Below are 23,179 nucleotides of genomic sequence, written 5' to 3' on the forward strand. Positions count from 1 at the left end.
ATGAGTTTGAGACAGCCTGGCCAGCATGGGGAAACCTGCCTCTACTAAAAGCACAAAAATTAGCTGGGCGTGGTGGCAGGCGCCTGTAATCCCAGCTACTTGGGAGTCTGAGGTGGGAGAATGGCTTGAACCCAGGAGGTGGAGGTTGCAGTGAGCTGAGATTGAACCATTGCACTCCAGCCTGGATGACAGAGCGAGACTCCATTTCAAAAAAAAAAAGAAAAAATTTCCGGAAAAAAAGCAAAACGAAGAAAGTTGTGGAGAGGCAGGATAGATAAAACAAGAATGGCAAATTGTTGAAGCTGAAGCTGGGTGATACAAACACGGGGATTCATTGTATCAGCTCTTGTGTTTGAAAATATTCATACTAAAAGTTTATTTTAAAAATGAAAACATTAAATAAAATAGAAAGTAAAAGATTTGCATTTACATAATGTTCTTCTACATAAAACAATCCTAAAGAACTTAGACAATTTAAAAAAATCATTTTTATTTTTAATCATATCTTAATTTTCATCTACCATTTTATATCTATATCTATATATAGATATATGCTTTTTTTAAAAGACAGAATCTTGCTATATTGCCCAGGCTAGCCTTGAACACCTGGATTCAAGCAATCCTCCTGCCTTGGCCTCTTGAGAAGCTGGGATTACAGGTGCACACCACTGTGCCTGGCAAAGACAAAATATTAGAATAACAGAATTCAGCAAGGTTTTTGGTACAAGGTTGTTGTACAAAAATGCATAGTGTTGCTATACCCCAATAATAGCCAAATAGACAAAAAAGGATGTGAAAAACGAAACTATAAAACTATGAAAATAAAAACGAAGATCTTAATGACCTTAGGAGAGGGAAGGATTTCTTAAGAAAGCTACACATTTCAGATATCATAGCAATAGCTTGATAAATTTGACTACATTGAAATTAAAATCTAGAGAACAAAAGCCCCATAAACAAAGACGACAAGTGTCAACCTGGGAGAAGGTATTTACAAGATATATACCAAGTGTTAACCTAAAACAACCCAACTGGGTGCGGTGGCTCATGCCTGTAATCCCAATACTTTGGGAGGCCGCGGCAGAAGGATAGCTTGAACTCACTAACAAATCTCAATAAATAGAATATCAATAAATAGTCTCAATAAATAGGTCTCAATAGAGTTTGAGACCAGCCTGGGCAACAAAGTGAGACTATCTCTCTCTTTAAAAAAATGTATATATTAAAAAACTCCACAATGAATAAATTTGGAAAAGAAAAGGAGACTTTATGGCCTGCTTGGTGGCCATCCCGCAGGCTGGGAAGCTGCCTCCAGAAACAGGCACTTTGAAGGAAGAGGGTTTGGAGTAGGAGCTTTATGCTGAATAGGTTGGCTAAACATGTATTTTCAGCAGGTTACTGGAAGAGCTATGAATATTCATGAAAGTGGTCCTGACACATGCGTATTGAACATTCATGTAACATATGACACATTCACTTTGAGATGGAGACTAAATTTTTTGTTGTTGTTGAGATGGAGTCTCGCTTTGTTGCCCAGGCTAGAGTGCAATGGTGCAATCTCAGCTCACTGCAATCTCTGCCTCTTGAGTTCAAGTAATTCTCCTGCCTTTGCATCCTGAGTAGCTGGTATTACAGGAGCCCACCACTACTCCTGACTAATTTTTGTATTTTTAGTAGAGACGGGGTTTCCCCATGTTGGCCAGGCTGGTCTCAAACTCCTAACCTCGTGATCCACCCACCTCAGCCTCTCAAAGTTCTGGGATTACAGGCATAAGCCACCACACCCAGCCAGGACTTAACATTTAAATGTATTACAATGAACGCTATACGTCAAAAGGTCTTTCAGGACATGAAGCCATGCAAATGTGCAACCTCTGTAAATTAGCCAGAACCAGTCCATGACTGGTGGTCTTTTCATCTGGAGAAATTTACTGAAAAAAGCTGTGGCTGGGTGCGGTGGCTCAAGCCTATAATCCCAGCACTTTAGGAGGCAGAAGTGGGGCAGATCACAAGGTCAGGAGTTTGAGATCAGCCTGGCCAATATGGTGAAACCCGGTCTCTACTAAAAAGACAAAAATTAGCCGGGCGTGGTAGTGGGTGCTTGTAGTCTCAACTATTTGGAAGGCTGAGGCAGGAGAATGGAGGTTGCAGTGAGCTGAGATCACGCCACTGCACTCCAACCTGGGCCATGGAGTGAGACTGTTTCAAAAAGGAAAAAAAAAAAAAAGTTGTCCAGTGAAAGCTATGGCTATGGCTGGTGGAACAGCAGCTGCGGATCAGTAAGTCAGCATCTGGTGGAGCTGCACAGTGTTTTAATACTGCTTATTTTGAGGCCAGTACTTGTTTAGCTGCTAGAGAAGAATCTTGTGGCAGTTAGAACACAGTTTATTCTTTAAGTATAGGGGTGTGTGACTCAACCCTTGCCTGGAATGGCTTTAGGTCTTGTTTATAATTTGGCTCTTATTGCCAGAGTCTGTTCTGTCAGTCTTATGATCTCTGTTTCAACATTAATGCTGGCTAGTTGTTATGTCTAAACCACAAAAGGAAGGGAGTATAACAAAGGGTGTCTAACCTGACCCACCATGGTCCAGAACTGTTTTAAGGCTTTCTAGGATCCCCATGGTCACAAGGGGGCCCATTCTGTTGGTGGGGGATTTAGGAGTTTACTTTTAGTTTATCCAGGTGAATGAATAGAGCAGGCTATCTAAACGATGTACACATCATTTGTGAAAGAAAACCCCATAACAAACTTCATAAAAGTTAAGAGTGGACAGTTCACAGAAAAGGAAATAAGGTTTCATAAGTATGGAAAAAGGCACCACTTTGTTAGGGAAATGTAAATTACAATTTTCACAGTAGTAAAAATGGTAAGAGTGTGACCATATCTAGTGTTGGCGAGAATATGGAGAGCAAAGAGAACTCATCAATGCTAGCAAGGGTGTAAACTGGTCAAATAGTACATACATTATTAAAGATATTCTTGAGGCTGGGCGAGGTGGTTCATGCCTGTAATCTCAACACTTTGGGAGGCAGAGGTGGGCGGATTGCTTGAACTCAGAAGTTTGAGGTCAGTCTGGGCAACATGGCAAAATCCTATCTCTACAAAAAATACAAAAATTAGCTGAGTGTGGTGGTGGGTGCCTTTAGTCTCAGCTACTGATGGCAGAGGCAGGAGGATTGCTTAAACCTGGGAGATCAAGCGGCAGTAAGCTGAGATGGTGCCACTGCAATCCAGCCTAGAGAACAAACTGAGCCCCTGTCTGAAAAGAAAAAGAGAGACTGAGATTTTTGCATATATGCACAAGGAGACCCCATACAAGGATATATTTTATGTAAACAATTGAAACAACCCAAATTTTGTTCATCCTTAGGGAAATGGAAAAATAAATTGTGATATACATATTTATTCAAGGAAATACCATGGCTATATCCTCAAATAGTAATGTCCAATAAGAAGTGATTTGCACAACATTAGAGTACAGCAAGTTTACATACATTTTTAAAAAAACAACAAAATTACACTAAACGCATGTATCTATAAATATGTTTAAGCATCATAAAAGTAAAAAAAAAGTGGACTAGAATTCCACTTTTATAAAAATAAAAGAAAGTAAAATTTTATACCTATAAAACTCATGGTAGAAGTGGCCTATGCTGAGGGAGGAAAATGAAGCAGGGAAGAAAGAGAAATTTAATTCTATAATATTTAATTTCTTTTGAAAAATCTGGGACAAAAATAAAAAATGCTAAATTTTTAAATTTTTGGTAACAGGTCACAAATGTTTGTTTCATAATTACTTGCACTTTTTGAATAAAAAAAATCTTTCCGAAATTAAAAAAAATTGGCCATTTGTCACGGTGATTTTCTTAAAAGTCTAGTGGGATACAGAAGACTCGCTTTTCATTTTATTTATTTTTGTTTGTTTGAGACGGAGTCTCGCATTGTCGCCTGGGCTGGTGTGCAGTGGCACGATCTCGGCCTCCCGGTTTCAGGCGATTCTCCCGCCTCAGCCTCTGGAGTAGCTGGGATTACAGGCGCTGGTCTTGAACTCCTGATCTCGTGATCCCCCCGCCTCTGCCTCCCAAAGTGCTGGGATTACAGGCTTGAGCCCCCACGCCCGGCCTTATTTTAGTTTTTATGTCAATTTTTGAATTGGTAATTGGATGAGAATAAAAGTGTTATTAAAAAATAAATAACATTCACCTTAAATGAAAATTTGTTAGATTTCTGGTGACAAAAGTAGTCACATATGACGTCAGGGGATTTCATAATCTTTTTCTGGGCTTGCGTCCGGGAGGGTTCCTGTATTATGCAATCTGTAGTAATATCCAGCCACGAGCAGTTTGGAGGATTCTGGGAAGCACATTTGTTTTGCTTACCTGCCATGGGAAAGATTCCACGTGGTCCTAGAGGCATACGTGTTCTTAAGTTACAGTATTTTAAATATTCACTGGCCGCTGAAATTTAAAATAGATGAAAAAGAAATTCTCTTAAGTAGCTTTCTTGAAACTGCTTTATCAAACTCAATTCATATTTTCAGCTGGAGTTCGTGATGTGTGTGAATTTCTTTTAAATAAAATCCGAATCTTTAGTAATAGAAAGATTGGGCACTTCGATTACTGTAGGTCGCTTGGACTTTGATTAAATACTATGTTTAAGATATTTATCTTTAGGAGATAAATTTTGGGAGTTTATCTTTTACATTTGCTTCATTTAAATAAAAGTAGGCTTCCTGGAAGTTATGTTTTATAGTACCATTTACCTCGGATACTGTGCCATTAAACAGTTTTAACGAATGTGGAAAAATAGTAGTGTTTTTCCGTCATACACGCGTATTTGAAGACTTTTTACACTGGTAGAGAATTATTCATAAAAATTAAACTAAATTTACTGTTAGCCTCTAATTTTGTTCTGAGGGCTCTCCGCTGCGGTATTAAGAAAGATAATCAAGGAATAAGCCAGAATGTTCAGAAAGGGGCTTTACTTTTAATTTTTAATATTATTGATAAATTTCGTTTAGTCGAAGCGATGTCTGCGTGTCTCCCCCCTCCTCCCCCATAAAACAGCGGGGCAGAAAGTCCTGGAAACTCCAAAAGGTAAATATTTACTCAGAGGTCTATTTAAATTTGCTTAGTTTCTGATGTTCTCCTGTCTCGTACAAAGCCCTCCTGCGGCAGAAGCAGTTTGTCTTTAATCGGCCACCGTCTCATCAGCGTTACAGAGTATTTTGTCCGCCGGCCGCCGCCGTCCCAGATATTAGTCACCGAGTTCCAGGGCAGAGGAGCTTGTGATATGGGGGAGCCGGTTGGTGTTGCCGGCACCATGGAGTCACCTTTTAGTCCGGGACTCTCTCACCGGCTGGATGAAGATTGGGGTGAGTGGGATCTGAGAATGTACCAGGGTGGCTCGCGTTCGCGTCTACAGGTTTCTTCCTTCCTACTTCCGCTACTCCTGGTGACAGGTGTGGACCAACCCTGCCTGGCGAGTGAGGCCACTCGTCACTCCCGTCCGTGCTCCTCACAGAGTCTGGGAGGATCGTTCGGCTTCTGTCCTGGCCACAGGGCGAGTAGAATATAGTCTAACTGGAGTTAGTATCGTTTTTCACTGTTTCCGCTGGGGAAGTACCAGGTGATCTTTTTGTGGGGCTAACACAGGACGTTATTAGGAGGTTTAGGGCAAAATGGCTGGGACCGCCAAAAAGGTTGCAAGCTATTCCTGAGTGTGAAATGTGGGCGGTGAGCACAGTGGAGTGGGTGTATATGAGAGAATGTGGTTATATACAAGAAATCCTAATGTTACAGCTTTCACTATTGGTTTAAGCCTCATGTCCATCTTGGGAGAAAAGAAAGCACCGAAGCACCTGACCTCGGGTCCCTGCTTTGCTAGACCTATTACTTATGATGCAATCCCGACTGCTCCGCAGATACAGCTCTTAATTTTCTTGTTAATGGATATTTTGTTTCGTTTTGGTGGTCAGGAAGGGTGGAATGGAATGAAGTGGAAATGAGAGTGGAGAAGCTTTGTTATCTAAGTATTTAGAGGAAACTTTTATTCTCCTCTTGATTGCAAGATATAAAAGTAATATTGTTCTTAGGTTCCAATATGAATTTGGGATTGTGTAGGTTTCCAAATGGGCCCCCAGTGAGCCTACACCACTCACTCATCAGCCTTGGAACTGGGGGGAACCCCATTTATCTTTCTCCTTTGGACCAGCATTCTCAATAGCATGAGTGGAAGGAATCTCAACTTTTTATTGAACAAAGTCATCATTTAATTTTTTTCAAGGGCAGATATTCTCTAAAACTATATTCTATTGGAGATTTATTTCAATCCTTGGGTAGATTTTCTAAGAGTCGCTGGAAAGCTTTAGACTGTCTATTCTCATTTTCCGAAGCCAAATGTATTAGGAACAGTGTGTTAGCTACCATTTATCTGGCACTTTATTTGTGTCAGGCACCCTGCTAAACTCTTTACATGCAGTATTTTGTTTAATCCTCCCAACAGTCCAATGAGGTACTGTTATTTTAGAGCTGAGGAAACTGAGGCTTACAGAATTTGTGCTCAGATTCTTAGAGCTAGTTAGTGGCAGAAGAAGGTTCAGACCAGGTTTTTCTACCTCGAAAGCCTGTACCCCTAGTATCTATTCTATAAGGCTTTCCTAACTCGTTTCTACAGATTTTATTCTTCATAAGATCCCTGGTTATTAATAACACTACTTGAATATATTGGGTAGTTATGATTTGTTTCGTCAGCTAGTCAGCTATTATATTTTCATGACCTTGCTTAAACTATAACTGTGGGACACTTCCTGGTATCATTATTTTGTGTTGTCTTCTGATACCTAGGCTGCATTTTCCTGTCTGATCTGATCACTTGATTTAATGTTCTCTAACAGAGCATTCAGTTCTTTATAGTCAGTTCACTGACACTCCTATCAGGTGTCTGGCCCTGCCATTCCCTGAATGTGCGCATTTCCATTGTTTTCCAGTTTTCCCTTTTCAAACTGTCAGTCTTCTCTTTGAACAGTTTAGTTTAAATTCCTCAGGTGTTCAGTAAGTAGGATAGAGTTTGTTGGCAATAAACTGAAACACTAATGTCTGTTTGTGTTTCATTCTGTGAGAGTTGCTTTGGGTGTTCAAGTACTTCACTGATTTACTTGATTTTTTTTTCTTTTAGAGACGGAGTCTCACTCTGTCGCCCAGGCTGAAGTGCAGTGGTGCAATCATAGTTTACTGTGACCTGGAACTCCTGGGCTCAAGTGATCCTTCCAACTCAGCCTCCTGAGTTGCTAGGACTACAGGTGCATGCTACCACCAGGCCTGGTTAATTGTTAATTTGCCAAAGGTTTTGCTGTGTTGCCCAGGCTGGTCTCCAACTGGCCTCAGGCAGTCATCCTGCCTTAACCTCCCAAGATGCTAGGATTACAGGCTCAAACCACTGTGCCTAGCTTTGATTTTTTTTTTTTGTTTTTGGAGATGGAATGTTGGTCTGTTGCCAAGCGGGAGTGTAGTGGCAGAATCTCAGCTTACTGCAACCTCTGCCGCCTGGATGCAAACGACCCTCCTGTCTCAGCCTCCCAGGCAGCTGGGACTGACTACAGGCACATGCTACCATGCCCATCTAATTTTTTGTATTTTTAGTAGAGACGGGGTTTCACCATGTTGAGCAGGATGGTCTTGATTTCTTGACCTCATGATCCCCTGCCTCAGCCTCCTGAAGTGTTGGGATTACAGACATGAGCCACTGTGCCTGGCCATTTTTTTTTTCAATATCAGAAACTAGTTAAAATTTAAAAATCAGATTATGTAATTAGTATGTCTTGTGATTTTAACAACTCTAAATGATTTAAATAAGTGATTAACTCAACAACCTGTGAGGGATGTGCTTTCCTTTTTTTTTTTTTAAACTTAGTTAATGAAATTTAGAGCTTAGTTAATGAAATTTAGAGCAACGGTCTTCAAACATTTTCTGTAAAGGTCCAGATGGTAAATATTTTAGGTTTTGTTACTACATGGTCACTGTTGCAACTACTCAAGTCTGCTGTTACAGTGTAGAAGCTGCCAGGCACAATATAGACAAGTGAGCGTGGCTGTATTCCTATAAAGCTTTATGGACACTGAAATGCAATTTCACATAATTATTTTAAATAATAGGCCTTGTAATCCCAGCACTTTGGGAGGCTGAGGCAGGTGGATCACGAGGTCAAGAGATCGAGACCATCCTGGTCAACATGGTGAAACCCCGTCACAACTAAAAATGCAAAATAAAAATTAGCTGGGCATGGTGGCGCGTGCCTGTAATCCCAGCTACTCAGGAGGCTGAGGCAGGAGAATTGCCTGAACCCAGGAGGCAGAGGTTGCGGTGAGCCGAGATCGCGCCATTGCACTCCAGCCTGGGTATTAAGAGTGAAACGCCGTCTCAAAAAAAAAAAAAAAAAAAAATAGGCTTACTTTTTTAGTATAATTATAGATTTACACAATAATTGAGCAGACAGTACAGAGAGTTCCACGTACTTCCCCTCCATCCCCAGTTTCTCCTACTGGTAGCATCTTGCATTAGTGTGGTACTTTGGTTACAATTGATGAGCCAGTATTGATATATTATTATTAACTAAGCCCATAGTTTAAAGTTGATTGTGTTATACATTCTATGGCAGGGGTCCCCAGCTTTTGACACCAGGGACTGGTTTCATGAAAGACAATTTTCCCATGGGGGCTGGGGGCAGGGAGACACGAGAGATGTTTTCATTACGTTTTTGGTGCACTTTATTTCTATTATTGTTACACTGTAATATATAATGAAATAATTATACAACTCACCATTATATAGAATTAGGAGGAGCCCTGAGCTTGTTTTCCTGCGACTAGACCATCTCATCTGGAGGTGATGGGAAACAGTGATTAGATCATCAGGCATTAGATTCTCATAAGGAGCATGCAACCTAGATCCCTTGCGTGTGCAGTTCACAATAGGGTTCACACTCCATGAGAATCTAATGCTGCTGCTTGCTGATCTGACAGGAGGTGAAGCTCAGGTGGTAATGCAAGCGATGGGGAAGGCGGTAAATACAGATGAAGCTTCGCTGACTCACCCACCTGCTGCTCACCTCCTTAACAGGCCACGGACCAGTAGCCCTGGGAACAGTGGTTGGGAACCCCTGTTCTGTGGGTTTTGAAAAATGTATAATGACATGTATTCATAATTACAGTATCATACAGAATAGTTTCACCGCCCTAAAAAAGTCCTACGCTCTACCTGTTTTTCCTTCCTCCTTTTCCCTACCTCTGGGATCTTTTTCCCTGCCTCCAGGATCTTTTCACTGTCTCCATAGTTTTGCCCTTTGCAGAATGTCATATAGTTGGAATCATACAGTATGTAGTATTTTTGAATTGGCTTCTTTCACTTAGCAATATGCACTTAAGGTCCCTCCATGTTTTTTCATGGTTTGATAGCTCCTTTCTTTTTAGCACTAAATAGTATTACGTTGGCCAGGCGCGGCGGCTCAAGCCTGTAATCCCAGCACTTTGGGAGGCCGAGGCGGGTGGATCACGAGGTCAAGAGATCGAGACCATTCTGGTCAACATGGTGAAACCTCGTCTCTACTAAAAATACAAAAAAATTAGCTGGGCATGGTGGTGCGTGCCTGTAATCCCAGCTACTCAGGAGGCTGAGGCAGGAGAATTGTCTGAACCCAGGAGGCGGAGGTTGCGGTGAGCCGAGATTGCGCCATTGCACTCCATCCTGGGTAACAAGAGCAAAACTCCGTCTCAAAAAAAAAAAAAAATAGTATTACATTGTATGCATGTTCCACAGCCTATTAGTCTGCCTGGGCTGTCGTAAGAAAACACCACAGACTGAGTGGTCTAAACAAGAGAAATTTTTTTCTCACAGTTCTGGAGGTTAGAGTTCAAGATCAGGATGGCAGCATGCTCAGGTTCTGCTTAGGGCGCTCTTCCTGTCTTGCACATGGCTGCCTTCTTGTGTACTCACATGGCATTGAGAGAGAGAATTTTCTTCTTCTTTTTTTTTTGAGACAGGGTTTCACTCTTGTTACCCAGGCTGGAGTGCAATGGCGCGATCTTGGCTCACAGCAACTTCCGCCTCCTGGGTTCAGGCAATTCTCCTGCCTCAGCCTCCTGAGCAGCTGGGATTACAGGCGCGCGCCACCATGCCCAGCTAATTTTTGTATTTTTAGTAGAGACGGGGTTTTCACCATGTTGAGCAGGATGGTCTCGATCTCTTGACCTCGTGATCCACCCGCCTCGGCCTCCAAAAGTGCTGGGATTACAGGCTTGAGCCACTGCGTGCCCGGCCGAGAATTTTCTTCTTATAAAGCCACAGTCGTATCAGATTGGGACCCCACTTTTATGATGTCATTTAACCTTAATTATCTCCTAAAGACTGCATCTCTTGATATGGTCATATTTGGGGTTAGGGCTCCAACATGTGAATTTTGGGGGACAGTTTAGTCCATAAATTCACAGTTTGCCGATCTGTTTACCTATTGATGCAATCTTGGTTGCTTCCAACTTTTGGCAATTATATATAAAGCTGCTGAAAACATTTGTGTGCGGGTTTTTGTATGGACATAAATTTCAAATTGTTTGGGTAAATATCAAGGAGCACAAGTGCTAAATTTTTGTTTGTTTTGTAAGAAACTGCCAAACTGTCTTCCAAAGTGGCTATACCAGTTAGCGTTCCCACTAGCAATAAATGAGCGTTTTTGACGCTCCGCATCCTTGCTAGCATTTGGCGTTGCCAGTACTTTGGATTTTAGCCGTTCTAATAGGTGTATAGTGGTATCTGGTTTCAATTTGCAGTTTCCTGATGACATGATGTTGAGTATCTTTTCATATGCTTATATGCTATCTGTATGTTTCCCTTCCTCTCTCCTTCTCTCTTCTTTTTTCTTGCTTGGATCTGTGCAAGAGCTACTTTCTTCTTCTTTTTTGGCTTCACTGTATGTATCAAGATCAGAAGCGACCATCAGTCACTGTGGTTTCTTTTGTGTCTGCAGTCTCTTCTGTGAAGGTTCTCTTGGCCTTCTGACATTAAACCAAAATCTAGTGCTCCAGATGACACAACTTCCCTTAATGCCCCGGTGAGTGGTGGCCAATTTTATTCTCAAAACCTTTTCACCACAGGGCCTCTGATGGTGGGATAGGTGTCTTCACTGTCCTTCATCATTTTTCCCCTTTCCTCCTCCCTAAAAATATCTAAATTTAAATCTCATTTGTCACAATATCCCATCGTCTACCTCTCTTGATACCTGGATCACTCTCTTTCACTTTTTTTTTTCTTTTAGAGATGGGGTCTTGTTCTCTTGCCCAGGTTGGAGCTAGAGTGTGCAGTGGAGCAGTCACAGCTCACTGTATCCTCAAACTGCTGAGCTCAGGGGATCCTCCTGCCTTAGCCTCCTGAGTAGCTGGGACTACAGGCACATGCCACTTATGCCTGGCTTCTTTATGACTTTTTGAAATATTTTAGCCACTAGCTTACTGTTACTTTCTTCACCGTTACCTCCATCATGATTCTTGGATGATTTCAGAATCCTCAGAGAAGATCCTCCAGATGCACTGACCTCTCGTTTTCTGGACCTCCTCTTTATCACAGACCTTGCCTTTCACCGAGTCTCAGCCATCTGCTTTCCTGATCATAAGCTTAAGTCTTGTCACTACAATAACTGAAATCTCACTTTCAAACATCTTGCTCTGACTACCTTTTCCTGTTTTACCAGCTTACTCCCTTTCCTATTCCAATTTCAATAATCATTCAGTCCTTCTGAGATTTTGCCATGTTTCCAGTATCTCTCATTCCTTCAATTCATCACTTCCCCCCTTCCCAGTTTAAGTACCATGGACAATCATTGTTACCCTTTCTTTGCTTTCACCTTGCATATCCTTGTCTGTCTCTTGTCTTGTAAGTTTCTCTTGGATAAACCTATTAGTTAAATTCAGTTTTGCCTACTTGGTGCTTGCCTCAGTATAGTTGAATGTGGCTGAAAACAAACACTTCAGCTATCCTGACTGGTCTCACTTTCAGTGTTGCCAGACCAATCATATTTCCCTGGTCCTCTCACAGTCCCATTCTGATGATTGCTTTTCAAGTTTCTTCGGTCTTCAGACCTCCAACATTTCTCTCATCCTTCCAATCAGAAGAGCGCTGCTTCAGTCTCCTACTACCGCATTTAGCCACCTACCAGCGTGTTTGCTTTCTCTTTTGTTACTGAGATGGAGCGGCTTCTTGCTCCTAGCTAGAGCCAATCCTTCCATATGTGCTTTAGCTTCTTCCTCTTTTGTTCAAGAATATTGCTCAAGCGATTCTTCCTCCTGTTTCCTGCATCAGCATTTTCCCCTCTCTATAGATGATCTCTGTCAGTAAATGAACATGTTGTTATTTCTCCTAGAAGTACTGTTTCTATATTTGGATAGTACTCTATCTAGAGTTAAAAAAAAAAAACAAAAAAAAACCCCAACAAACCCAGAACTCTCTTCACATGTTACTTCCTCTCTTGCTGTTACTGCATTTCTCTATTTTACAGCAGAATTCCTTTTAGAAAATGTCCATGTTCACCGACTCTAGTTTCTTATTTCTCATGGTCTTTTGAACCCAGGCTAATCAGGTACCACCCCTCCACTGAAACTGCTGTTTCACTGCTGATTTCCACGTTGCTAAACCCAGTGGCTGTTTCTCATCTTACTAAACTTATAAGGAGTAAATGAATAAATGAATGGACAGGGTGGCGGTGAAGTGGGAAAGCTTGCTGAGCACACTAAAAATAACTACCATCGTTTACTACTGTTGAGGGAAATCTAATAGTGTGGGACTGGTGCAGAGGATCTAGAAACAGGCAATAGGTTTTAGAGATACTTTAGGTGTAACTAATGCCAACAGTTTCTTTTGGATTCTTTTGGGATGTTCTATAAATATACAAGTATATTTATCAACCCACCTTCCGTTATTTTTTTGACAACAGAAAAGTTGAAAGATCAGTACACTGATAAACCTGCAGTTTCCTTATCTGGGTTTTTACCACCTGTTAACATCCTGACACATTCACTTCATCTCGTAATGTTACCCACACTTTTCTCCTCTTCCACATCTGAAAGTGGGCTGCAGATAATAGGAAACTCCTAAACATTTCACTATGTATTTTCTAAGAATGTGGAAATATTTATTTTTATTTAATTAATTAATGTAATTTTTTGAGATGGAGTCTTGCACTGTCACCCAGGCTGGAGTGCAATGGCATGATCTTGGGTCACTGCAACCTCTGCCTCCTGGGTTCAAGCGATTCTCTTGCCTCAGCCTCCTGAGTAGCTGGGATTACAGGCACCCATCACCACACCTGGCTATTTTTTTGTATTTTTAGTAGATACAGGGTTTCACTATGTTGGCCAGGCTGATCTCAAACTCCTGACCTTATGATCCATCCGCCTGAGCCTCCCAACGTGCTGGGATTACCAGTGTGAACCACCACGCCTGGCCAGAAATACTTATTTTTAAAAAGCATGAATTTATTTTAGTATGCTTTATACTTAAAAGCTAACATAACAGGGTTCTTTTTCACCTTCTTGCATTATGTGCTCGTGTTTCTCTTCTGCCACTATGATAATCGTGATTCCAAATAACGTCTTTGCTTTTTATAGGCTTACTTCAGTGGCTCTGTTGGAAATAGACTGAAAGAGGGCAATGGCAGAAGCATGGAGCATTTTGGAAGCCACTAAAGCAGTCCCCATGAGTTACAATAGTAACAGTGGAGGAATGAGAAGTAGTTGGATTATGGATATGTATACATATACATGCATATACACATGTTATATACATACATTAAAAATTTTTGAAATAGTTTGAAATCTATAGAAAAGTTGTAAGAACAGTGCAAAGAACTCTTGCATGCCCTTTACACAGACTCCTCAGTTGTTAAATTTTACTGCATTTGCTACATTTGTCTCTCCCTTGAGAGAGAAAGAGAGAGAAAGGGAGAGATGTGTTGACCCATCATCTTTAAATACTGTAGTGTATACTCTCTACCCTTCTACCCCTTAAAACAAAGCCACTTTCCTATATTACTGCCCTATAGTTCTTCCAGTCAGGAGATAAACATTGATACAAGACTGTCATCCAATTCAAAGACACCATTCAAAATTTGCCATCTGTTTCAATAATCATTTGTTTTTCTAGTCTAGGATTACCTGCAAACACTCATTGCTTTTACTTGTCATGTCTCATCAGTGTCCTTTAATCTGAAACAGTTGTTTGGTCTTTTCCTTTGTCTAATGTCCTTGACAGTCTTAAAGAGTACAAGTCTTTTATTCTACAAGATGATCCTAAACCACTAAGAGGTTCCTAGGAGAAATGACCAATTCATGGCTGGAGAAGTGCAGGGAAAGTGCAAAATTAGCCTTGAAAATCTTGTGCCAGAAATTCTCAGCAAATGAACATTGATATTGAATGTTCATATGAATGAACTCCCAGTGGTCAAATCTGGAAAGTTTGAGCATCACAATAAAATGAGAGCATACGTTATAGTATAAATATGATGTTCCTGTGCCGTCATGTCATCCTATTATACATTCACATGATCACTTGGTCAAGTCGGTATCTTCCCAGGTTTCACCACTGTAAAGCCACTGCTTCCCCTTTTATATTTTATTACTATTTTGGGGGAGATAATCTGACATAACACCAATATCCTTTTCTTTTTTTTTTTTTTTTTTTTTTTTTTTTTTGAGACGGAGTTTCGCTCTTGTTACCCAGGCTGGAGTGCAATGGCGCGATCTCGGCTCACCGCAACCTCCGCCTCCTGGGTTCAGGCAATTCTCCTGCCTCAGCCTCCCGAGTAGCTGGGATTACAGGCACGCACCCCCGTGCCCAGCTAATTTTTTTTTTGTATTTTTAGTAGAGACGGGGTTTCACCATGTTGACCAGGATGGTCTCAATCTCTTGACCTTGTGATCCACCCGCCTCGGCCTCCCAAAGTGCTGGGATTACAGGCTTGAGCCACCGCGCCCGGCCCAATATCCTTTTCTTATTAAACCTCTAACCAGGAGCCCTAGACTCACTGATAACCCCAGTCTATATCAGTTACCACTCTAATGGTTGCCAAATGGTAACTATCTAACTCTCATTATCATTCTGTCTATATTTGTTAATTGACCTTGCACTATAAGCAGCTAGCTAGCTTGCTTGCTTCCTTCCTTCCTTCCTTCCTTCCTCCCTCCCTCCCTCCCTTCCTCCCTCCCTCCCTCCCTTCCTTCCTTCCTTCTTTCCTTCTTTCCTTCTTTTCCTTCCTTTCGTGATAAGCTGTTGACTCCTTTTTTATTTGATGGTTGGTTAACTGCTACTCTCATTTTATTCTGATGCTCCGATTCTCCCAGATTTGACCACTGGGAGTTCATTCGTATTGGGGCCTTTGTTCTTTTTGACATGTTCCTATCATTTGCTAAGAATTTCTGACACAGCAAGATTTTCCAGGCTTATTTTGCACTTTTCCTGCTGCAGCCCTGGAATCGGTCATTTCTCCAAGGAACCCCTTAGTGAACTTCCATTTGGTGGAAGATGGTACTCAGTATCCAAGATCTGGGCACCCAGTATTTTCATTGCTACTGGGACATCATTGCTTCTAGGACTACTTAGCAGACATAACTAGGAAATATATACATGTATATGTGTGTGTGTGTGTGTGTATACAAACATCTGATATATGTGTACATAGTATTTCTACAGCTATCTGTATGTATATATACTTTAAATGAGTTTATTTACTAATGCTTTCAGTTCCAATCCAACATCTTAGGATTCTTTTAGTCTCCTGACTCTTTCCATGTTCTTAAATTCTTTCTCAGACTGTGAGAAATCTGACTCCATTTATTTTAGTAAAAGGCAAAAGATTTATTTGTTCTGAAGAGAAACCAGAACATTCTAATTATTTTAGATATATTCAACCATTTGTTCAATCAACTAACATATTTGTTCCGTATGACCAGTCTTCTGTCCCCTCAGGCTGCCTTTTCCATTTGCCACTCCGTTCCGCCTCCCACTGGGCTGGGGCATGCTGCCACCTTTGCTGGGTAATAGTCTCTCCTACACCATCCTATTTCCTTGGATATGAGGCACATTGCTGGAGATGACTGTGCACAAAACCCCATCACCCTTGTTGCTCTGCTTCCTCAGAAGCTGACATCTCTGTGACGGGACTGGTAGGGAAGAAAAGGAAGGCTGGGAAGGGAAGGAAGAATGGGAGGAAAGGTAGGAAGCCATATTACAGATGTATATTTTAAGGACAGAGCTGACAGGATTTGTTGGTAGATTGAATATGGAGAGTGAAGAAGAGAAGTAAAGAATGGAGTAGGCCGGGCGTGGTGGCTCAAGCCTGTATTCCCAGCACTTTGGGAGGCCGAGGCGGGTGGATCACAAGGTCAAGAGTTCGAGACCATCCTGGTCAACATGGTGAAACCCCGTCTCTACTAAAAATACAAAAAATTAGCTGGGCATGGTGGCACGTGCCTGTAATCCCAGCTACTCAGGAGGCTGAGGCAGGAGAATTGCCTGAACCCAGGAGGCGGAGGTTGTGGTGAGCCGAGATTGAGCCATTGCACTCCAGCCTGGGTAACAAGAGTGAAACTCTGTCTCAAAAAAAAAAAAAAAAAAAGAATGGAGTAATAATGATCCCAAGGTTTTTGGCCTGAGCAACTGGTAAAATTCATTTCTCATTAACTGGGTTGAGGACAAAGCAGTAGGAAGTTTGGTGGGGTTGATGAGTAACTAATTTTGGATATGTTAGGTTTGAGGTGCCTTTTAACATCTAAGAGGAGATGTCAGTACTCAGTGTATGTGCATCTTGAAGTGTGGGTTGGAGATGTATATTTAGAAATCCTTGACATATAGATTTTATTTAAAGCCATGAGCTCAGCTGAGATTACAGAGAGTAAGATAGATAGAAACGTTTATGCCGAGCCCAGGGACAATTTCATGTTAGGGAGATGAGGAAGAACCAGCAAGGTTGGGTCAACCAGTGAGGTGAGAGGAAAACCAAGTAAGTGGTATTCTGAAATTCAAGTGAAGAAAATGCTCCAGTTAAAATGAAAAGATCAACTATGTTAATGCTGTTGGCAAGTCAAGTAAGATGAGGAATGTGAATTTGCTGTTGAATTTAGCAATATGGAAGTCACTGGAGACATTAATAATTGTGTGTATGTGGAGGGGGGAGCTTAATTGGAACAGGTTCAAGAACGAATGAGAGGAAAGAAATGAGAAAGCCCAAACAGAACTTTTTCAAGGAGTTTCAGCTTATATATAAGCCACAGTCCTCTGCTTACATGTTTGTTGGCTGTGCAGCTGAGTAGTCTTTTCTGAGAGTCATGTGAGTAACCTTTGGTTATTACTACATATAAAATTTTTTGCTAAATACTGTTTTGTTTTAGGGTGGTGAAATGTTACTGTAATTGGTCAAGTTAATAATAGACTGGCAGTGTACTTCCTACACTTGCGCAATGAGGAAATCATCAGAGCAGTTTCAGTGGAGTATAATAGATAAGGAGTACAAAGGAAGACCTAGTTTTGAAAAACTCTTCAAAGTGCCTGAAGTTTTGAAAGTGTCACAGAAAATAGGAACTTCATGGATTCTGTGGCAAGCAGCCTTCTTGGGCCTTGGTCAACACCTTGACCTTTCTCTACAGAAAGTTTTCAGTATAGTGTATTGAAGAATGTTTTCTGTATCCACATATTTCTTGGTTTATAATGAAACCTCATTAGGAAATTGGAATATAGTTAGATTTGCTGAAATGAATTTGATGGTTTAGATGAGTAAATCCTTTATTGTCTAGATAGAAAATTGGTTATACCCTTAACTTAAGGTGTGGATGACAAATATGCAGTACATGTATACTTTCCTTAGTCCACTCTATTATTATTACTTATGAACCACATTAACTTTTCATGCTGAACCCAAATACAGCATCAGCATTCTTGTTAGTAATGTTCCATAAAGCTATTACCAATTAGTCTTACATGACATATGACATAAAATCTTTTTTGATCCCTGGTGTAAGAATTCAGCTCACAAGATAAAAATTATGCAGAAAACAACACATAAATTGGAAATGAGTTTTGAATTGCTTGTCATTTACATTTCTGGAGTTTATTAATCATAGTAATGTCTAATAAGAAACCTTAATAGAGGTGACATGGGGTACAGTGCTTGTTGCTTTGTCAAATAATTGAATTGACAGTTAATCTCTATTTTTTTGTCCAAAGATTCTGCCCTATTTGCTGAACTCGGTTATTTCACAGACACTGATGAGCTGCAATTGGACGCAGCAAATGAGACTTATGTAAGTATTTACTAAGGTTGAATAATGTGATACTTAGTCTTTAACCCTATTTATTGCAAGAAAGTTTCAGGCCAACAGGTTTAGTCTAGTAATTTAAGTTACATACTTAATGGTAAATAGCTTCTACCATTAAGTGTGAAAGTTAGTAGCCATTTTGTAGTCAGCAAATGTAGGACAGTAGAAATTGCACTGGTCTTGGTATGAGACTTGTATTCTAGGCCCACCTTTGGCCCTAGGTAAAAACCTGCCTACTTGGTTTTTACCGGCACTTTGCGTGGGTGACTCTGGAAAAGTCACTAACCTACTTCTTTTTTACAGATACTTTGCTACATAAGGGAATTGGTGGGTGACTTTGGAAAAGTCGCTAACCTGCCTACTTCTTGGTTTTTACAGATTATTTGCTTTTAAATAGGAAGTTGATAAGTTCTGCTTGACTAAGTTGGTATGTCAAGCAGAACTTACCAACTTCCTTTTTAAAAGTTATATATTTATGTAGAAAGCTCTGAAGAGTAGGTATATCCTTGCCTTTGGTTAAAGATCTGTGTGAAAACTATTTTAACACTCTGGGTCCTCAAAAATATCTTCGATTTTCTTTTCTTGATTAGTTCATATTAAGCTGTTTGGCCTATAGAACTTTGATTTTGTCTTATTCTTTAACAGATGAGGTGCTGTTTCATTGAAGAAGTAATTCAAGTGAGCAGAGTAATTTGTCATGTTGAATATCACATCATTTTAAGCTCTTATTAACTAGAGTACAAAACGTGTACAGATTGCTTAGTGAATTTCAGATATTTCTAAATAATGATTTAGCAGTTGTTTTACCATAAATCAACAGAAGAGGATGAAGCACGTGATGTATTTTAGAAAATCAGTACATGGGATTTTAATGGTTTCATTTACTCCATGAGATACTTTTGATTGTGGCCTGTTGATTAAATTGCCTTTTGATATTGGCTATTTAAATAAGCAACTGATATTTGTATTTCATAACATCTAGAATCCTAAAGGAAAGTGTTTCTTTTAAACTATGTGAAGAAACTGTGTGCAATTGGAAAGATTAAGGGAAATCTATTCCTGCTTTTATGACTTAACATTCTATTATTTATTAGAATAAAATAATATTCTATTATTTTATGCAAAGCACTCAGTGTTTCACTTCCTTATTTTTTCTAGTATAACACGAAGGGATTGAATCTCTGAGAGCCCTCATGTCATCCTTCTTCCAAATGGTAGTAGAATTTCCCATGCTAAGTCATTGAAGAGCTAGTATATATAAGTATGTTTCATTTTTCATAAATTGGGCCCATTAAATTTCTGACGAGATAAAAATCTTTATGCTCTAGAAGGTATTTGACTTGGCTGAAGATTGAGTCAGAAGTTTCTTGAAGCAGATCATGCCCTTATTTAAAAGTATTGCTGGCACTCAGGCATGTAGCATTGGTAACTTTACACAGATTAAGAAAGTTTACGGATTTTTTGGTTGCTAAAAGTACAAGGCAGCTTAATTTTTTTTTTTTTTTTAAAGACAGAGTCTCACTCTATTGCCCAGGCTGGAGTGCAGTGGTGTGATCTTGGCTCACTGCAACCTCCTGCCTCCTAGGTTCAAGGGATTCTCATGTCTCACCCTCCTGAGTAGCTGGGATTGCAGGTGTGTGCTACCACGCCTGGCTAATTTTTGTATTTTTAGTAGAGATGGGGTTTCACTACATTGGCCAGGCTGGTCTCGAACTCCTGAGCTCAAGTGATCCACCCACCTTGGCCTCCCAAAGAGCTGAGATTACAGGTGTGAGCCACCACGCCTGGCCAAGGCTGCTTAATTTTTTGATGTGTAGATCCAAATAAGAAAAAAAAGTGAAGGAGATTGATTTTTTCCTTTTTATTTATTTATTTATTTTTTAAGTTAATTTTTTCTTTTTCATCAGTATGAGTTACAAAGCTACTTTTTTTCTTTCTTTTTTCTTTTTGATTTTTATAAAGAAATGGTTCTTTTATGATTTAAATATTTTTTTTTTCATGTACACTTCCACATATTCTCTTTATGTACCCTGTACTAATATTTACTCAGTTATGGGCACTATAAGAAAACAGTTTCCCTTCTTTGTTTCTGTTGTAGTCTCAATAAAAATTAACTATATAATAGTCATTTTGAAATGATAACACTCTTCTAGAAATTATTAACAAATGGTCCTTACCAGTTATTAGATACATTTTTACTTTTTTTTTTTGCCTGAGATATATTTTCTTTATTGTTTCCTTTTTTTTTGAGTCAGGGTCTGGCTCTGTCTCCCAGGCTGGAGTGCAGTGGCATGATCTCGGCTCACTGCAGCCTCCATCTCTGGGACTCAAGCAATCCTCCTACTCCAGCCTCCAGGGGAGCTGAGACCACAGGTGCATACCACTATGCCCAGCTAGTGTTTGTATTTTTTTTTTTTTGGTAAAGATGGATTTTGCCATGTTTCTCAGGCTGATCTTGAACCCCTGGGCTTAAGCAACCCTGTTGTTGCTATTTTATCATCTGTGACATTAAGTTAATATTTATTGCCTTTATTGCATTATTTATATATTAAATTTACTTCTCTTTTTGTCTCTGTGACTCCAGACACTTCATTTAAAATAGTACTGTTTGGTACTAACTTGATCTCAGATTTACATGAGGGCTCTGAAATTACGTGACACTTCTTCATTTATGTATCTAGTATAAGGTGGTCGTCTGGATGACCCAGAATATGCTTATATTTCAGTTAGAAAAACCATCTAAATGAAAAGCACTTAATGGAGCCTTTAAGAAGTTTGCTGACCCCTGTTTTAAAAAACTTAGTTTTATTTTATAGGATTAAAAAGTATATTACAGGATTAACAAGTGTTTTTTTTTTTAATTCATAAAAGTTTCAGAAATTTAGGATGTATAGAACAGTAGAAAAAAAGGAAAATTACTCAGTGGTAACTACCCTCTTTGTGATTCTTGCCTGTCTTTTGGATATGTCTGTATTCTCTCTATTTTATATAGAGATTATATTGTGAATAGCATTTGCTTTGTCTTGTTTTTCTTAATGGCAATGGGAAAATGTATTTTGCTGGACTTCTCTTATGATAAAAGACACATTTTTGACTCCTGTAAAGGTCTGTTCTCATAGAAAAGAGTGAAGCCAACTGAATCTTTTAAATACTCAATCCCTTGCCTCTTGCCTAGTTATTATTGCTGTGCTTCAGGTAACTGAATCTCTAGGCTATCCAAGATGTATTCTCATACAAGACTGGCTTAGAATATTCATTTTACTAGGTTGGCTAATAGCAGTTATATTATTTGTGCCAAATTGTGTCTAATAGCTTGATTTTAAGATGTATATGTTTTATTCTTTTAATTTTCTTTTGGTGATTTGAAACCTACAGGAAAACAATTTTGATCATCTTGATTTTGATTTTGATTTGATGCCTTGGGAGTCAGACATTTGGGACATTCACAACCAAATCTGTACAGGTAATTATGTGTTTCACTAGTAAAAGCTTTAAACAGATCAATTTTATTTTGCAGTTTGGTCCTACTAAAAATTAGGCGGGTTATTGGGCTATATTGGTAGCTTAAAAGATTCCTCGTGTTGTGCATTCTACTTCTGGTATGGCAATTGTGTAAACAAATTTCTTGTCAAAAATGGATATGAGGAATTTCATAGTTATGTTTCAGTAGTGTAATGAATGAATAAATAGTTCATATCAGAAATGGAAATGTTGATTTTGAATTTTGAATAATGTCTCTATATAAGATTAACCTGAGAAGCAGACAGGGCTCAGGGAATCCAAGGGAAGAGGGTTACCAGAACCTACGAACTTGGTAGAGGAGTTCCCATGCATTTAACACATGTACTTCTGAGAAGGGGAAGCACCTGGCTGATACTATCATTAAGGGGGCCTGATGAGGTCAGGGTTGAGTATACTAAAAGAAGCTGAAACCTGGAGCAAATTGCCAATGTTGGGTTCCAGCTGATGGTTGAATGAAGACTATCCCATCTCGTCACTTCTAGCATCTTTCTAGTATCTCCTATTGACAGGACTTAAAAGAATGCCAGCTGGGAAATATTTGTATCACATATTATAGAAAGTGGGCTTGGTGCTGAGAGACAGTGAATAAATAAGCAGCACATTATCCTATCTGAATTCCTTCCTACCCCTGCACTACCTATTCCTCTTTATTTTATGTATTATATCGCTTCATGCCTGTCTGCCTTCATAGAATGTGGGATACACAAGGTCAGTGTTGTGGTTTTATTGTTTGACAAACTACTCTTAAGTCTTAGTTGCTTAAAACAACAGCCATTTTATTAAACTGCTAGAATCTATGGGTCACAAATTTTGACTGGGTGCTCCAAAGATGACTTGTCTCTGCTCCATGATGTCCAGCCACAACTGGGGAGATTTGAAGATTGTAGTAGCTTGACATTTGGGGGCCGGAATCGTCTTGAGGTTTCTTCACTCATATGTGTAGCACCTGGGGTGGAATGACTTGAAGACTAGGACTGTGAACTGGAGTGCCTGCATAGGGCCTCTCTATGTGGCGTGGTGTTCGCAAGTCATGGTGGTCTCAGGGTAGTCAGACTTCAAAGGCTCCAAGTGTGAGTGTTCCAGCACACAAAGCAGAGGCTGCATTGCCAGCCTCAGAATTCACATAGCATTACTTCTATCCTCTCTTGATTGAAGGAGTCAAGCCCACCGAAATTCATGGGGTGGGGAAATGGACTCTACTTCTTGGTGGGGAAGTTGCAAGATCACATTATAGAAGATCATGAGGGAAGAACATGATGGATGGTAGATATTGTATGGCTAATTCTGGAAAACACAGTCTGCCATC

General features: G+C 39.9%; 1 protein-coding gene and 1 long non-coding RNA gene across 7 annotated transcripts in view; one reads left to right on the forward strand and one right to left on the reverse strand.

The window, feature by feature from the left end:
- Window positions 1-469: 469 nt before the first annotated feature.
- LOC144580247 (uncharacterized) lies at window positions 470-4,346 on the reverse strand. Its single transcript, XR_013529470.1, has 2 exons — window positions 4,205-4,346; window positions 470-674 (listed from the first exon to the last, which is right to left on the reverse strand). It is a non-coding gene; the product is annotated as an uncharacterized LOC144580247 (long non-coding RNA).
- A 906-nt stretch (window positions 4,347-5,252) lies between these two features.
- The window catches only part of ATF6 (activating transcription factor 6), a 203,088-nt gene continuing 185,161 nt past the window's right edge, over window positions 5,253-23,179 (forward strand). For 4 of the 6 annotated variants that reach the window (XM_035279979.3, XM_035279980.3, XM_078356143.1 and 1 more), the window contains exons 1-3: window positions 5,253-5,375; window positions 18,260-18,336; window positions 21,727-21,814. In XM_035279979.3, coding sequence (XP_035135870.1) covers window positions 5,294-5,375; window positions 18,260-18,336; window positions 21,727-21,814 — 247 coding nt within the window. In that variant the 5' untranslated portion in view covers window positions 5,253-5,293. Of the gene's footprint in view, window positions 5,376-5,433; window positions 5,589-18,259; window positions 18,337-21,726; window positions 21,815-23,179 lie in introns of those variants that run through there. The other 2 variants (XM_035279982.3, XM_078356145.1) reach the window with 1 other exon arrangement.

The sequence above is a fragment of the Callithrix jacchus genome, chromosome 18 (genome assembly GCF_049354715.1).
Source record: "Callithrix jacchus isolate 240 chromosome 18, calJac240_pri, whole genome shotgun sequence".
NCBI lineage: Eukaryota > Metazoa > Chordata > Mammalia > Primates > Cebidae > Callithrix > Callithrix jacchus.